The 17,993-nt window shown below is 42.6% G+C and overlaps 2 protein-coding genes across 2 annotated transcripts; one reads left to right on the top strand and one right to left on the bottom strand.

Moving 5' to 3' along the window:
• Window positions 1-182: 182 nt before the first annotated feature.
• On the bottom strand, window positions 183-5,012 carry cops3 (COP9 signalosome subunit 3). The gene is made up of 12 exons (XM_010865375.5): window positions 4,830-5,012; window positions 3,513-3,642; window positions 3,118-3,230; window positions 2,976-3,025; window positions 2,491-2,583; window positions 2,192-2,371; window positions 1,750-1,890; window positions 1,459-1,632; window positions 1,165-1,251; window positions 900-1,013; window positions 682-762; window positions 183-510 (listed from the first exon to the last, which is right to left on the bottom strand). The coding sequence occupies exons 1-12, from the start codon at window positions 4,882-4,884 to the stop codon at window positions 457-459; spliced, it is 1,272 nt and encodes a 423-aa protein (XP_010863677.1). The 5' UTR covers window positions 4,885-5,012; the 3' UTR covers window positions 183-456.
• A 6,804-nt stretch (window positions 5,013-11,816) lies between these two features.
• LOC105005627 (5'(3')-deoxyribonucleotidase, mitochondrial) lies at window positions 11,817-17,660 on the top strand. Its single transcript, XM_010863695.3, has 5 exons — window positions 11,817-12,560; window positions 13,031-13,131; window positions 13,674-13,734; window positions 13,846-13,960; window positions 14,586-17,660. Exons 1-5 carry the CDS (start codon window positions 12,282-12,284, stop codon window positions 14,723-14,725), a joined length of 696 nt encoding a protein of 231 aa, XP_010861997.1. The 5' UTR covers window positions 11,817-12,281; the 3' UTR covers window positions 14,726-17,660.
• Window positions 17,661-17,993: the final 333 nt, after the last annotated feature.

Raw genomic sequence — 17,993 nt, 5'->3', positions numbered from 1 at the left:
AGCTGAACAACCTACATTTGGTCAAACACAGAAACATATCCTTCCTTTGCTTGTCAAATATACATTTGACCCCCCCCCCCCCCCCCCCCCCAAACAAAAAAGGATGTCAGCAGGAAGTGGAAAACACCTGCTCTTTGAGACATTTAAGAACATGCAACAGAAAAGCAGTGCTTTATCACACCTTTTTGAACAAATAAGTCCAGTTTTTATTATGTTTGTTAATGCAGCAGTGGCTCTTCCACCTGAACAGTGATAAATAAAACACTGACAAAATTGTTTTGTTATGGTTTCCTCAAGACACCGTGAAAGAAAGAACCAAATTATCATTCCACACATTTAGATTTTCCTTGACCAATGTCCATAACTCAATAGAATGCATCTCCTCTTAAAAAAAAAAAAAAAAAGTAATCCAACGAGAACCTGAACAGTAGCAGTGTTCTACCCTGTCTATGGCCCTCAGGAATAACTTGACGTTTTGCTGCCGACATCGTCCTCCTGCGTTCCCATACTCTGAAACACAGGGTAATGCAAACTATTAACAAGACTTTGAATACTGAAAGCTAAAATAGCAGTAGTTTCAAGACTTATTCATCCTGAGGATAGGAAGAAAACAAAAACAACCTGAACCAAATGATTAACAAATATACTCCTCTTAGGAAAACCTCTAAAGAAGCTTCCTACCTTCTGGACAAACTGCGGATTTACTGTGATTTCTTGATCCATGGACTTTAGTTTCTCATCCAGCTCTATACACTTCAACATCTGTGAAGGATTCAGAACAAAGCATTTACTTCACGATAAGTCCTTTAGTACTACTTTCCATACCAGAGTAGTTAGCTTTACATTAACATTAACTATTACACAACATTAACTATCACATAACATTGTAATTTTCTCACCTCTTGGTCAATTTTGTGAAGCATTGCCGGGTTGTTGTATTTCTCTGGGTTGTCATGGAAACAGACCATACCATCCTTTTGGTTGATGCTGGCATAGATCTCACCATCCTCAATCTGTAAGGAACAGAACATATCAGCAATAGACAAATCGAAGTTCGATCTACTCTTTAAGTGAAGGCCATAATCTTTCATACAGTTCAAAAGGGAGTGTTCTCAAAGTTCTAAGAGAAGGAATGGCTTTCCTCCAGCCGTCAGGTTTGCTTACCATGTGCAAGACATACTTTTCGGCCTCCTGGGGCCCTGACAGCTGCACTCGACTCGCCATGTCTTGCAAGGATAGCGTCAGGAAAGTCTGCAAGAAATAAGGCTTGTCTGACCATTTGGCACTCCTCTCCCTTTGAATGAATATTTGGTAGACACAGAGAGAAGTCTACCAAGCTAAAGAAATGCATATATCTGTGTAGACACTCATGCAATATATTTGAGTAATGTAGAGTTGGTATTAGAGGAAGGACATCTGGGTTTATGGTGGCATTTGTGTTGAGGAAAGGAAGCACACCTTTGTTAGCCTCTGGATGTTCTTTTTGTAGAGGGAGGACAGGCACTGCTTGACCAGGCCTGTGTTGTTGTCACGTGTAAAGGTCTCACTGTGTTTGTTCACCTGGGCGCGCAGCTCTGCTGGGTTGTTGGTGCCATACACTTGAGCAAGTTCATGGTATGCATTGCTGAGAGGCTGCGGAAACAAAGCAGTAGAATACCTGTAATGCTATGGAATATCTATAAAATGTTGTGGATTTTTGGATGTTGCAAATAAAGAAAAGTAAGGTAAATTGCGTCTCTTCATTCTCACCTTTATAAACCTTCCAACTATCTGTGATGTGTATTTGGGGAGCTGTTGAACTTTGCCATGCAGAATCAGGGAGACCAAAATGTACTTCTTATAGGCCTCCAACATGATGTGACTGACAGCCATGGCTGGAGTGGTTATTGCCTGAGCGGAGGAGAGATCACCAGAATTTCATACAAAGGAGCTGGAGATGCACATTCAAAAACAAATAATAATAATAATAAATAATACAGACAGATCTGCCATAAAAGACAATGTCTACCCAGCAGCTTCAGTAATTTATGAATACATACATAAAGTGCATCAACATTTTAATTTAAAAGTCACAAAGTGCTATTCAAGTGAGGAAATGGCTTACTAGTTTTATGCAAGATCAATTTACTTTTGATAACACACTACATCATATCTAAAACTGCGCACACGCGGTTCTTAAATCAGCCAGTACCTGTTCATAAAAATACAGCGCTCGCTCAAAGTTCTTCAGACCCGTGTAGATCATTCCTCCGTAATAGTAGTAACATAAAAAGTGCTTAGCGTCATAAGCGCCATTTTCCTTACAGATGTCCATCATGTCAAGTTCGAGAAACGGGAGGACGGGCTTGAAGCACTTCGCTAACAAGCACAGCTGTGGATGCACAGATAAATAATTGAGGGTTAATCATTTTTATTCCCGGAACCAAGCACCATTACATTCACAAATCATATACACTACAATATACCAGGGACATGAACCAGTTTACTTACCTGACACAGGTCTGCATGAACTGAGGTAAGTTGGTTTGTGTTCATCTGCATTTTGTCTATTGCCTGTTTTAAAATTCCGACACCCCTCAATGGCTGTGAAGAGAAGAAATGCATTAAACCATGTCACAAATAAGAATGTGCTGTGAGCTCCCATCCCATAGCTAGCTTAAGATGTTGCCAATGAGGACGCCCAAAAGATTCCCGTTCAGTGGCACAATGGAATAGAAGGTGGACAAACAACAATCAGGCTGTGGCATATGGCCCTTGGCTTGATCAGCGATTCTCCCAAAACACACTCAGAGGGGAGTAAGAGAATACTGATGAGCTAGCCCACTGATGTTGATCACACACCCACCCATCCCCCACACCCTTTAAGAAACAAATTATCGTATAACACATATTTACAGTAAACCTGTTTTAAATCGTCAGTTCATGCAACAGCTCTTCTGGTTAAAAAAAATGTGCAGCCATTTGACAAGTCTCACCTGTTTCCGTTCTACAAGGGCATTTGTCAACTGATGGCAGAGGCCGGCAACTGTGAAGCAATAATGTGGTGTTCAACAGGTTCAATCAATGTAAATAATAATTTACTTTAAAAAAAAAAAAGTGAGTGACATTTCAACTTACAAGTGTCTGTTGCATATCGGATGTGCTCCCCATTGCAGGTACTAATAAAGAGTTGGACTTGGGAAAAGAGTGTCTCAAAGTCAGGGATGTTTGGCATGGAGAATTTCACAAACCTGTAAGAAAATAAAAATTGGCAGTGAAAATGCAAGAAAAGCATTGTCATGGTAGATGAAAAAAAAACTACAATTGTAGACCATGTGTGAGCATTTCCCAAAGGACATCGTTTATTGTAAACACCAACGCTAGACACCTTGATCCGTCAGATAGTCTTGAGCCTCAAGTGCACATTGGTACAGTAAAGAGAAATTCCCTCAAAGTCATAGCATTCATCGGTGATTGATTTAAAATGATTGTTCGGGTGATTCGAGGACTGCAGAGGAGAGCAGGCTACTCACAGCACTGCCAGCACCCCCAGGGAGTGTTCCTGTATGTCCAAGGCACCCAGCACAGTATCCAGGTGGGACAGGTTCTTGGCCAACAGCTCTCCACTCTTATTGATCAGTTCACACAGCTGTGTCATCTGACCTGGAACAGTAAAAATATGTAAGCAAACAACGCTAGCACCTGACAATTTAGCCCCGCTTCTAGCCCCAGAAAGGTGCAGAATAGGGGTACTGGATTCTGTGTCTAGTTGTGTCAGCATAGAGCAACCACTGTAATTATGCTTTAAACCATGGATGTGTCCTCAATCAGTATGTGTTTTGGATAGTAGGGGCAATATCTAAGTCATCAACAAAGCATTTAATTAAAATATATGGATTAAACTCTAAATTAAAAAATAAAAACAGACAGCAATGACATGTGTTTTCCTTGGCTCACATGCTGACAAAAACTTTGAAAGCAAAGTTCTGTGACCTATTTTCCTTAGTGACAAATACTACATAACTAGAGACTCAGTAAGCCAGTACTGTAGAATGGGTGTAAAGCGAGGCTACTGATAATTAAGTTAGAGAACCAATGTAACCCATAAATAAGAACCCAACTGTAATTATGTTTCTTCCATATTCATTCTTATTTCAAACGATTTTGTGGCATAGGCTAATAATAGATTAACTCAAACTCTGTACCACCCAAACTACCAAGACTGGTAACAGAACAAACATAATTGAAAAAGGCAAAAGAGCAATACAATAACGGGGCCACTAAGAACATTCAACATGTTTTTGCACTGAAAAACATTCTAGCTGCATAGTTCGCAGTCTTTGCAGTTAAAATATATCGTCGGGTCAGGTGTCCTGTCAAGCCAAGGCCTGCACTGGGTTGCATTAGCCGTGGATGTCATGCCTATTGAGTTACAGATGGGCCTATCAACCAATAGTATTTGACAATGGTGCTGTTCAGCCAATTGCGCGTGCTTAGGGCGGGACTACCGGTAGGCATTCCCAAGAAATTATTTTCTCGAACAAAAACAAAAAGTAAGACGTAAAGAAACGTACTGGTTTGCAGCGCTGTTAGATGTACAATTTAGTTACCCGTGGTAAAAACGTATCTTTCTGGACAACTTTTTTGAGGCCTTGTTTCCATAAACAATCACATTTAGCGCTGTGTTTACATGATAAAGCAGAAAGGGGATCTACTGTATCCAGTTTGGCTACCTAGCCTAGCTAACTCATTGGCTAAGTATGCTAGTATATCAGCACAGCAAAGCATTGGTGAGAATCGGCTAACAGTTCCCACTCGTCTGAGAAATAAAACATGTTTGGTGTTCATACCTTGAGCAGAAAGCTGCCGCACATTGTTCACGAACTGCTCCAAGGCTGAAGCCATTATTTCATCGGTCCAAAGTGGTAGCAATTCAGACTGTTTTTCATTCAAATGGCAGAAACAACTCCGTCCGGGCTGAGACAGGGGGCCACACAGCCGCCACTGAAATAAGTATCGCGAGACCTTTGTTAGAACCACAGGAACCAACGCGTTTTTGGTTTAGGACACGGTCTTTTAAAGGGACATGTCAGACATACTGCGGTAATAAACACATTTACTAAACAAATATTGCTATGATAGTTATTATTATTATTCAAATGTGTTCCTTTAATAAAAAATAAAAAGTTTTGGGAATATATAATGATTGCAGTTCTGTCCAATAAGGAATGTTAACTATTTTCGCCTAGCATCACAAACATATTGCAGGTGCTAAAAGCATTCACTTCTCTACGCCTGACGGTTGTCAAACCTTTGTAAGGCTAGTGCACTCTACCTGTTGCTGTGCATATTTCAGGAACTCTGCATTAAACTGGGGGCCTCATTTCACTGTTATTACATTGTCTACTGTAGATCAGATGATAAAACATGGCTCATGCAACACAAGGATTGTGGGTTTGATTACCCGGACAACGCATATGTAAATAATAAATGAAAATGTATAAGATGAGCAGAATAAATAACAACACATACACTTCACACTCAATGCATACATTATTGCTGTTACTCTGAATTGTCTGTCAGCTTTCCGGAATGATTGTACTCGTGGCTGTGAGTCTAGCACCTGTGACTGATCTCTCCCATAGTGATCTCCTGCTGAATGCATGCACGTTCTCCTCTATTGAGCTAGACAGCTCATATTGATACGTTAAATGTAACATTTTGTTAGTTTACCTTTCGGACTCCATGGTCCATGTTTCCCAATGGCTTTTATACAATACTGAGGAACTGACAAGTGTTTCCTTGTTTCAATATTTTGACTTAGATTTTGAAGGGAAAATGTCATGACTCATTCTTTCTTGGTGATTTTTGTTGAAGGGTCACTACAGCCCAAATACAAAACTTGCAATCTACACTCACCTAAAGGATTATTAGGAACACCTGTTAAATTTCTCATTAATGCAATTATCTAATCAACCGATCAAATGGCAGTTGCTTCAATGCATTTAGGGGTGTGGTCCTGGTCAAGACAATCTCCTGAACTCCAAACTGAATGTCAGAATGGGAAAGAAAGGTGATTTAAGCAATTTTGAGCATGGCATGGTTGCCAGTCTGAGTATTTCACAATCTGCTCAGTTACTGGGATTTTCACACACAACCATTTCTAGGGTTTAGAAAGAATGGTATGAAAAGGGAAAAACATCCAGTATGCGGCAGTCCTGTGGGCGAAAATGCCTTATTGATGCTAGAGGTCAGAGGAGAATGGGCCGACTGATTCAAGCTGAGCAACTTTGACTGAAATAACCACTTGTTACAACCGAGGTATGCAGCAAAGCATTTGTGAAGCCATAACACGCACAACCTTAAGGCGGATGGGCTACAACAGCAGAAGACCCCACCGGGTACCACTCATCTCAACTACAAATAGGAAAAAGAGGCTACAATTTGCACGAGCTCACCAAAATTGGACAGTTGAAGAATGGTGCCTGGTCTGATGAGTCTCGATTTCTGTTGAGACATTCAGATGGTAGAGTCAAAATTTGGCGTAAACAGAATGAGAACGTGGATCCATCATGCCTTGTTACCACTGTACATGCTGGTGGTGGTGGTGTAATGGTGTGGGGGATGTTTTCTTGGCACACTTTAGCCCCCTTAGTGCCAATTGGGGATCGTTGAAATGCCACGGCCTACCTGAGCATTGTTTCCGACCATTTCCATCCCTTTATGACCACCATGTACCCATCCTCTGATGGCTACTTCCAGCAGGATAATGCACCATGTCACAAAGCTCGAATCATTTCAAATTGGTTTCTTGAACATGACAATGAGTTCACTGTACTGAAATGGCCCCCACTGTCACCAGATCTCAAACCAATAGAGCATCTTTGGGATGTGGTGGAACGGGAGCGTCGTGCCCTGGATGTGCATCCCACAAATCTCCATCAACTGCAAGATGCTATCCTATCAATATGGGCCAACATTTCTAAAGAATGCTTTCAGCACCTTGTTGAATCAATGCCACGTAGAATTAAGGCAGTTCTGAAGGTGAAAGGGGGTCAAACACAGTATTAGTATGGTGTTCCTAATAATCCTTTAGGTGAGTGTATGTCAAGCAATGAAATAACACAAATCCTCGAATTTGGTTTGTAACAATAAAAACGGGACAATGTAATACATTTTATAGCACCAACATAACATTACAGAACTGACATTATTGATATTACAGCATCAAAACAGATTATTACAAGATGCATAGGTAATATCAGTCATGCAAGGTTATAAGTAAAATTATTCATTTATACTAATTACAATAATAAACTTTAGAAAACATTTAAATATCACTGTTCTGGTCCATTGTCAATAATGAGTACCTAAAAACAATGTTTTTTCCAGATAAAGTCAGGTGTTGTAAGTTCTACTGAAGCACATGAAATGTGGACTTTTGACAGTTGCAAAAGTGAAATACTTTGGTATTTTTGTATAAATCAAGTCTTCCTTGCCCTACTGTCCAATTTACATCACACACACACACACACACACACACATCTTCTTCCGCTTATCCGGGGCCGGGTCGCGGGGGCAGCAGTCTAAGCAGGGATGCCCAGACTTCCCTCTCCCCAGACACTTCCTCCAGCTCTTCCGGGGGGACACCGAGGCGTTCCCAGGCCAGCCGGGAGACATAGTCCCTCCAGCGTGTCCTAGGTCTTCCCCGGGGTCTCCTCCCGGTGGGACGGGACCGGAACACCTTCCCAGGAAGGCGTTCCGGAGGCATCCGAAAAAGATGCCCAAGCCACCTCAGCTGACCCCTCTCGATGTGGAGGAGCAGCGGCTCTACTCTGAGCTCCTCCCGGGTGACCGAGCTTCTCACCCTATCTCTAAGGGATCGCCCGGCCACCCTGCGGAGAAAGCTCATTTCGGCCGCCTGTATCCGGGATCTTGTCCTTTCGGTCATGACCCAAAGCTCTTGACCATAGGTGAGAGTAGGAACGTAGATTGACTGGTAAATCGAGAGCTTCGCCTTGCGGCTCAGCTCTTTCTTCACCACGACAGACAGATACATCGACCGCATTACTGCAGAAGCTGCACCGATCCGTCTGTCAATCTCCCGTTCCATCCTTCCCTCACTCGTGAACAAGACCCCTAGATACTTAAACTCCTCCACTTGAGGCAGGCACTCTCCACCAACCTGAAGTGGGCAAGCCACCCTTTTCCGACTGAGGACCATGGCCTCGGATTTGGAGGTACTGATTTTCATCCCCACCGCTTCACACTCGGCTGCAAACCGTCCCAGCGCATGCTGAAGGTCCTGGTTAGAAGGGGCCAACACGACAACATCATCTGCAAAGAGCAGAGACGAAATTGTGTGGTCCCCAAACCTGACACCCTCCGGCCCCTGGCTGCGCCTAGAAATTCTGTCCATAAAAATTACGAACATAACCGGTGACAAAGGGCAGCCCTGCCGGAGTCCAACATGCACTGGGAACAAGTCTGACTTACTGCCGGCAATGCGGACCAAGCTCCTGCTTCGGTTGTACAGGGACCTGACAGCCCTTAGCAAAGGACCCAGGACCCCATATTCCCCAAGCACCCTCCACAAGATGCCGCGAGGGACACAGTCGAATGCCTTCTCCAAATCCACAAAACACATGTGGATTGGTTGGGCAAACTCCCATGAACCCTCCAACACCCTGTAGAGGGTATAGAGCTGGTCCAGTGTTCCACGGCCCGGACGAAAACCACACTGTTCCTCCTGAATCCGAGGTTCTACTATCGGCCGTATTCTCCTCTCCAGAACCCTGGCATAGACTTTCCCGGGGAGGCTGAGAAGTGTGATCCCCCTATAGTTGGAACACACCCTCCGGTCCCCCTTCTTAAAAAGAGGGACCACCACCCCGGTCTGCCATCCCAGAGGCACTGTCCCCGACCGCCACGCGATGTTGCACAGGCGTGTCAACCAAGACAGCCCCACAACATCCAGAGACTTGAGGTACTCAGGGCGGATCTCATCCACCCCCGGTGCCTTGCCACCGAGGAGTTTCTTGACCACCTCAGTGACTTCAGCCCGGGTGATGGACGAGTCCACCTCTGATACCTCATCCTCTGCTTCCTCAATGGAAGAAGTGACAGCGGGATTGAGGAGATCCTCGAAGTACTCCTTCCACCGCCCGACGACATCCTCAGTTGAGGTCAACAGCTGCCCACCTCTACTGTAAACAGCGTTGGTAGGGCACTGTTTCCCTCTCCTGAGGCGCCGGATGGTTTGCCAGAATCTCTTCGAGGCCAGCCGATAGTCCTTCTCCATGGCCTCACCGAACTCCTCCCAGGCCCGAGTTTTTGCCTCCACAACCACCCGGGCTGCAGCCCGCTTGGCCTGTCGGTACCCGTCAGCTGCGTCAGGAGTCCCACAAGCCAACCAGGCCTGATAGGATTCCTTCTTCAGCTTGACGGCATCCCTTACTTCCGGTGTCCATCACCGGGTTCGGGGATTGCCGCCTCGACAGGCACCGGAGACCTTACGGCCACAGCTCCGAGCGGCCGCTTCGACAATGGCGGTGGAGAACATGGTCCACTCGGACTCAATATCTCCAGCCTCCCTCGGGATCCAGTCGAAGCTCTGCCGGAGGTGGGAGTTGAAGATCTCTCTGACAGGAGACTCGGCCAGACGTTCCCAGCAGACCCTTACAGTACGCTTGGGCCTGCCGAGTCTGTCCAGCTTCTTCCCCCGCCATCGGATCCAACTCACCACCAGGTGGTGATCAGTTGACAGCTCCGCCCCTCTCTTCACCCGAGTGTCCAAGACATACGACCGCAGGTCAGATGAGACGACAACAAAGTCGATCATCGACCTGCGGCCTAGGGTGTCCTGGTGCCACGTGCACTGATGGACACCCTTATGCTTGAACATGGTGTTCGTTATGGACAAACTGTGACTAGCACAGAAGTCCAATAACTGAACACCACTCGGGTTCAGATCAGGGGGGCCGTTCCTCCCAATCACGCCCCTCCAGGTGTCACTGTCGTTGCCCACGTGGGCGTTGAAGTCCCCCAGTAGAACAATAGAGTCCCCAGTCGGAGCACTTTCCAGCACCCCTCCCAGAGACTCCAAGAAGGTCGGGTACTCTGCACTGCCGTTCGGCCCGTAGGCACAAACAACAGTGAGAGACCTATCCCCGACCCGTAGGCGCAGGGAAACGACCCTCTCGTTCACCGGGGTAAACTCCAACACATGGCGGCAGAGCTGGGGAGCTATAAGCAAACCCACACCAGCCCGCCGCCTCTCACCATGGGCAACTCCAGAGTGGTGAAGAGTCCATCCTCTCTCAAGGAGTGTGGTTCCAGAGCCCAAGCCGTGCGTAGAGGTGATCCCGACTACCTCTAATCGGAACCTCTCAACCTCACGCACTAACTCAGGCTCCTTCCCCGCCAGCGAGGTGACATTCCACGTCCCTAGAGCTAGTTTCCGTGTCCAGAGATCGGGTTGTCTAGGCCCCTGCCTTCGACTGCCGCCCGATCCTCTTCGCACCGGCCCCTTATGGTCCCTCCTGTGGGTGGTGAGCCCACGGGAGGGCGGCCCCACGTCGCCCGTTCGGGCTGAGCCCGGCCGGGCCCCATGGGGGAAGGCCCGGCCACCAGGCGCTCGCATACGAGCCCCAACCCCGGGCCTGGCTCCAGGGTGGGGCCCCGGCTGCGCCATACCGGGCGACGTCACGGTACACATAATTTTAATCATCATTAAGGGGTTTTTGAACCAATTTACATCATAATAAAAAATAGGCATCATCAAAAGAAATGCATATATTGCAAGATTAGTAACTGTAAAAAGTGTTCTTTGCCCCTGTATAGGGAAATACGTTTTTCATGTCCATTGAGTTACATTGTGGCCAATGGAGTAAAATGCCAGCAAATACATAGTTCCTCTTGATTTCCCAGCATATTTTCAATCTTCACACTCTCCTGTAGATTTCTTACAATGTATTCAATGTAGCAAATATACTTTTCTTTCTGTATGAGGCAATATGTATTTCATATCCATTGAGTTACATAGTGGCCAATGGAACTGATGGAGTAAAACACCAACAACAGTTGCAATTACATAGTGGCCCTTGATTTTCCAACATATAATCACTCTATATATTCTCCTGAACATTTCCTACAATGCATTCACTGGGGCGTATAGAATAGTTTTTTTTCTGTATAGGGCAAAATATTTATTTCATTCACATTGAGTTACATTGTGGCCAATGGTATGGGCTGAGTAAAATGCCAGCAACAATTGCAAATACATTATGCCCTTTGACTTTTTTTTAGCATATAATCACTCTTTACAGCCTGAACATTTCCTACAATACATTTACTGCGGCGTATAGAATAGTTTTTTTTCTGTATAGGACAATATGTACATGTACAGTCTATAATAGTGTTTTGCATTAAGGGCTCAAGAGGGTGTGGAAAATATTGTGTTGATAGATATAGCACACCATTCCCCATGATTAGACAGGTTTGACTTACTCTACACACTCTCCTGAACAATTCCTACACTGCTTTCTCTGTGGAACATTCAAACGTTTTTGAGCTATGAGGCTATATGTATTCCTTATTCAGTCATTCGCATTGTCAGAATTTTGACCTTGTAACGTTTTAATACCCAGTTTACATTGAAATTACTCTTAAGTATGATTAAATGTGAATTGTTGTCATTGTTTTGAGAGGTACAATTTCTTGAGGTACAATGAATACAATGAATTAAATGTATAAACGCTAGCCACCTTTATTTTGAAATTGTCCATATTTTCGTGACCCGGAAGTCTTATTTTAATGTTGCTCACAAGACGCTGATTTCATTTGTACGGATTTTATTGAGTAACGTTAGTTGGGTGTGTGCGACACTTCTGGGCGCCTTTGCATCATACAGTAGTCCAAAGCTGATGTGAGATTGCCAGGGGTTGTACGATGCGACACTAATATCTGTACCAGTCTGACTACCGTCGTGAATAAGTCCAAATACCTAATGGAATAGGATTAGGTCATTTTGACCCTGCTGTGTGCTAATCAACATAGCTGGCTAGCATTCTTGCTAGCTAATGCTATATATAGGCCAAGTGCCTAAGTTTGAACAACTGTAATAAAGGTTAAAACCAGAAAATATAAACAATATATCTCACACGGTGAAAGTTGATTGCATTAGAAAAAATTGTTCAATAACATCCAAATATCGGTATTAAGATGGTACCTCATTCGGAATAACACATTGAAAGGTTTCGAGCTGAAGGAATAATTTAATCGCCGACAACAATTTGCAAACCATGAAAATAATGTCAATACTGCCTGTGACGGTACGTCTACTCGGTAGAGAAAGAACCTTGTTTCATAACCAATTCAACTGTATTTTCGCGAAGATGTCTTCTTCCTCTGGTAAGCGACTTCGGGTTCTGGTGGACATGGACGGGGTTATTGCAGATTTTGAAGGAGGATTCCTGAAGAAATTTCGGGCTAGGTATCCTAACGAACCTTACATTACCCTGGAGGACAGACGAGGATTCTGGGTGTCGTCTCAATATGGGAGCTTGAGGAGTGATCTGTGTGTAAGTAGTTTTGAACTGATAATTTAGTCTGATAACCGGCAAAAACATGTTATAACTTGTCTGTATAGCTTTGTCTTACTTTTTATGTACCTTATTAATTCCAGAATTCCCCAGCATGTGGCAAAATGTGGCAAGAATAGCTTCTTCGTTGCATAATTTGTAGATGATACAAGTTATAAGTAGTGTCGTGTGTAGTTTAACCCCATTCAAACGTTTGCTCCAGTGATTAAAGCTCACTGTTCGACAATGCAACCCTAGTTTCTCCAGACAACCATGTATTTCCATTTCCAGTATGCACTTGGTAAAGATGACTGCCATAACATAGCTTACCGCTTGATTATGTCAAGCGTGAAGATAGACTAAAGGCAGGTGGAATATTAGAGTATGCCATACATCTAGTCTGACTGCTGTAAATTAACACGCACATATAAAGGTCTTTGGATGATAAGCAGAAGCTATATTGACTGTAGGAGAAGGCCATCAGCATTTGGGAGTCAAAGGACTTCTTTATAGAGCTGGAACCCATTCCTGGAGGTGTGCAGGCCGTCAAGGAGATGGCTAAAATGGAGAAGTAAGTTGGAACAGTATACTGTCTATGGCCAGTCAAACCCTATTTGAACAGTTTACCATATTTTGTAAATACGTGTATTTCAATTACACTTTCCATGTGCTGTACTGGGTCAACTGTTCAAAGGGAACAAGTCACGTTTTATGTTACCACATGCATAACCATGTCAGATGAGAAGATTAAGGAAGGCTGGCAATGTGGCCCTAGGCCTGGAGTAGCGTAATGTAACATTTTCCTGAAGGGCACAGTTTTTGTGCTCTGCTGACTTTTTTCACGTCTAATGTTTCATCATGTTTCTTTTAAGAAATGCTGAAGCCACTTTATATTCTGAACCTTTGCTTCACCTTTTGTTTTTGATTATTTTTGTGTAACAGGCATATACCAAGAGCAAATGTCCTCCACATTTAAACAATAAGTCCACCGTTTGTTCTGCGCCAATATTATTAGCCAATTTTTGTATGTTAGGCCATCCTCTTTGCATTCAGAAACAACATCTTATTGAAAATCGACAAACTAAACCAAATGCTTTCTTCTCCATTTTACAGCACAGATGTCTTTATTTGCACCAGCCCTATAAAACATTATATACACTGCCCATACGAAAAGGTACGTTTGGAGTCGAAGTAGCTATCCTTTAAGCTGGTAGTTGAATGCTTTTGGGAATACATATTTCTGACAGTGTCTGGTCTTTTCACTTACGTGTGTGTGTCCGTCCAGTATGCTTGGATTGACAAGCACCTGGGCTTTGACTTCTTGGAACAGATCATCCTGACCAGAGACAAGACTGTAGTCACTGGGGACATCCTCATAGACGACAAGCCAGAGCTCATTGGTAAGTAAAGTATTTATAACTCGGAATTGGTGTGTGTTTATATGAAGCGGCCATGTGCGTGCTACAGTCATTCATGGTGTGTGTTTATATGAAGCGGCCATGTGCGTGCTACAGTCATTCATGGTGTGTGTTTATATGAAGCGGCCATGTGCGTGCTACAGTCATTCATGGTGTGTGTTTATATGAAGCGGCCATGTGCGTGCTACAGTCATTCATGGTGTGTGTTTATATGAAGCGGCCATGTGCGTGCTACAGTCATTCATGGTGTGTGTTTATATGAAGCGGCCATGTGCGTGCTACAGTCATTCATGGTGTGTGTTTATATGAAGCGGCCATGTGCGTGCTACAGTCATTCATGGTGTGTGTTTATATGAAGCGGCCATGTGCGTGCTACAGTCATTCATGGTGTGTGTTTATATGAAGCGGCCATGTGCGTGCTACAGTCATTCATGGTGTGTGTTTATATGAAGCGGCCATGTGCGTGCTACAGTCATTCATGGTGTGTGTTTATATGAAGCGGCCATGTGCGTGCTACAGTCATTCATGTAGATATTTGATATTTTAGATAGTCAGCACATCTGGCCCTTGAGAGTTACATTACAGTTGTGATGTGCCTCTGTTGCAGGTGTTGAGCCTAACCCATCCTGGGAGCACGTCCTGTTCACTGCCTGCCACAACAAACATATACCCCCCAGCTTCAGTCGGCGTCGTCTGCTATCCTGGGCAGACGACTGGAGGGGCCTACTGGAGAGCAAAAGGCACTGAACCCTCCTTATGCGTACACCGCCTGTTTCTCTACCCTGGCCACCTATACTGTATTGAGGTTCTAAAGCTAGGGTGAATACCTCCTCATATTCCACACTGAATCTCCATGTTGAAGTTTAGGGTACTACTTTCGTTTGCCAATGTTGAGAATATTTATCTGGTTTGACCACTAGGGGACACTCGTAGCGCATGGGATATCTATACTGAAAAGAATTGCTGTGAAAGACAACAACAATGTTGAGTGAGCAGAGAGTAAATGCAGAGTTTACTGATTTGACTCACTCTTCACTATCTGTTATAACGTTATCAAATATGTAGATTTTATTTTTAGAACTTCTGTTTGGAAGAAGAGAGTATAATTTTAAAGGGAGACAGTTATTTATAGCCATTTTAAAAGAGGTCTCCTGAGTTTGTTTGATGTAGTGTGCATTTAAACTATCAGTTCATCACCTGTCATAACCAACTGACCACAACTGAAACCTATAGAGGCATTTTTGTTTAAAAGGAAGTGTTACATGCAACTGATGTGTGCTCACATCAAAAAGATATGTAGCTTCACAGTGATGTCAGGATCTTGACAAACTTAGCAGTGTGTGGGACTGATGACCATGAACGTACACAAGACTGATGGCTTGAAGTATTTTATCATTCTGGCTTTATCTGTTTGACATTTGACCATGCCTTGGCTTCATAGCTAGCTATGTAATGCATCCTCTGAGGATATCAACAATGTTGTAGAGAATAAGCATCTGTGTACATGCATCTGAAGTACGAAAAGAGTCTATACGCACACTTTGGCATTGTGTAAATAGTCACCACTGTCACTCATATAGAGTACATACCACACACAAACATTTTGTTTGTAGTTTGAGAAGGACATTGGTCTGATGGCCATACAGTTTTGATGTTAGTTATGTATCATATTTTCAATGTTGTGTTCCAATATTGTGCCAACATCTAGATCAAATTATAACCTATTATCAAACTATTATTTTTCATCTTAGTTTATTTAGGTAGATTTTTGATAGTGCCCTCTAGAATTATTGGCACTCTTGGTAAATAAAGTGACTGAAAAATATCTGAGATACAGGCTACACTCCCTCAGTCAGCCATTAACATGGGAAAAGGCCAGAAACGCACAAATATGAGACAAAAGGTTGTTGACCTTCACAAATCAGCCAGTGGCCATCTTGGCAAAGGGAGGGTGTACAAAGTACTAAATGCAAAGGTGCCAATGATTGTAGCATAGCTGTTTTTGAATAATAATCTCTTGATGACCGATTCGTTTTTTTGAATGTCTTCCTCTCAATTAAAGGTTAGATAAAAAAATAAAATAAAAATGAGTATAAGATCAGGCTAATGAACAACAGTGAACATTTTTGAAACATATGAACTTAAGTGTTTAATATTTTATTAATCAGTACCCGACGCTGTGTATAGATAGTCATGTAAAAAAGTAAGTACCCCCTCAGAAAGGTTTCTTCCTTTTTAATTCTAAATTATTTAAGCAATTATAATAAACAGAAATGATATTTCCACATGTGGATAAAAGTTAGTACACCCCTATCTTTACCATAACATAATTTGAGTGCAATTTATTATGAAATCATTAGAGATTAAGTTGGAGTCCAGCCTTCCTTAAAGAATAGACACTATCAAAACACCAAATGCTCATGAGCCATTTCCAAGCAGTGTGAAGTACATAATTTTCACTGTCCGTGACCACTAGCTATCTACATATGACCGATATTCCCACCATATTCAGACTAAGAGTTGATAGAAAGTTATTTATAGAAGTCTCCAAGAACACCTTGGTCACATCAGGGGATCTTCAGGTCTCCTTTGCCACAATCAGTGTTTAAGTGTATGTGTCAAATGTCAGAAAGACACGGCACAATCAGTGTTAAAGTCTATGTGTCAACTGTCAGAAAGACACTGCACAATCAGTTTATTTTTGATTAATAAATTATTTCAAGTAGTGTAAAACCTTTCAGTGGAATTTATTATGTTATGTTTATTTCTTAGTGGTGTTGCAGTGAAGGTTACATATGCGTATGTCCAAATATGTTATAAGAAAGACAACTTTCCAGGGGGTATACTTTTTTCGCTTGACTTTCTACTTACCAATTCCGAGACAGGTATTTAAAATGTCTAGGTTTCACGTCACGAAATACTAATTTGCAATATATGTTATTTATATAAAACTAATTAGAATGTAACATCTGTGTCAAATCTCATATCACAAAGCAGTGCTAGCTATTAACATCGTTTGTAACACTATTTGGAAAATCCTAAGGAGACAGTTTGTAGATGTACTGTACTTCTGTAGCACTTTGCTTGCCCAGTTTTGTTGATAGTCATACTATCTGTTGATCATATTCATAGGATCTAAATAAAGTTTACATTTTGTTCATTTAACAGATACTCTTATCCAGAGAAAATTACACTTACGGGTTGACTGCAAAATATTTTTAAAAAATCATTTAATATTCCACCTTAAACTGAAAGCATCCTACCTCGGTTTTGAACAAACTATGACAAAGTGCTTTTATCAAAATGTACTAAGATTTCCATGTAGGTGTTTACGTTAGTGTCTTAGTAGGACTTGCATTATATTCACAAAGTGGTTAAGTGAAGAACCTATGATAATGAAGATGCCTTCATTAACAAAGAACAACACTGATGGCCTGAGCAGACCACAACTCAAGGGGTAGCCATTTGCTTCTTTGCAATTATGTCATCTAATGCTGCTACTACAATTTTGTATGGAGTTAGCACTTTTTTTATAATTTAAGGAGCCCTTTGTAAGACTTTCACCATGCAAACAAATGTTTTAAATAAAAATTATTAGAAAGAGATGTTATTTGAGTTCTTCTCAAATAGTTTGTTATTGTCAACCTATTCTCGGTCAATAAATGTGGCATCTTCCCGATGATTTTAGCTTCGTTATTTTGTTTCATTCATTGGTAACGTTGCCAGTCTTACAGAAGTTAGGATAGTTCTGGGGAAAACATAAATCGCTTTCAAGATTTGGAGGAATAAATAGGTCGAAATGGACTCGAAAAGCAAGTTGTTGGCTATATTTCTCCACAACAGGGATTCATCTAAGTAGCAGACTAGCTGCCTGGTTTGTAAGCTGCCCATATGTATCTGTATATCTAGCCTAGGGAATGCAGGACAGCCTGCATTAGCTAGAATGCCAAGCTTGCTAACTGTTATAACTAGTTAAGGCTATCTAGTGTCATATATACATTGTTTCAACTATTGT

This window comes from Esox lucius, chromosome 5 (assembly GCF_011004845.1).
Source record: "Esox lucius isolate fEsoLuc1 chromosome 5, fEsoLuc1.pri, whole genome shotgun sequence".
NCBI lineage: Eukaryota > Metazoa > Chordata > Actinopteri > Esociformes > Esocidae > Esox > Esox lucius.
Note: the sequence above shows the minus strand (reverse complement) of the source record. Positions and strands in the feature narration are given on the sequence as shown.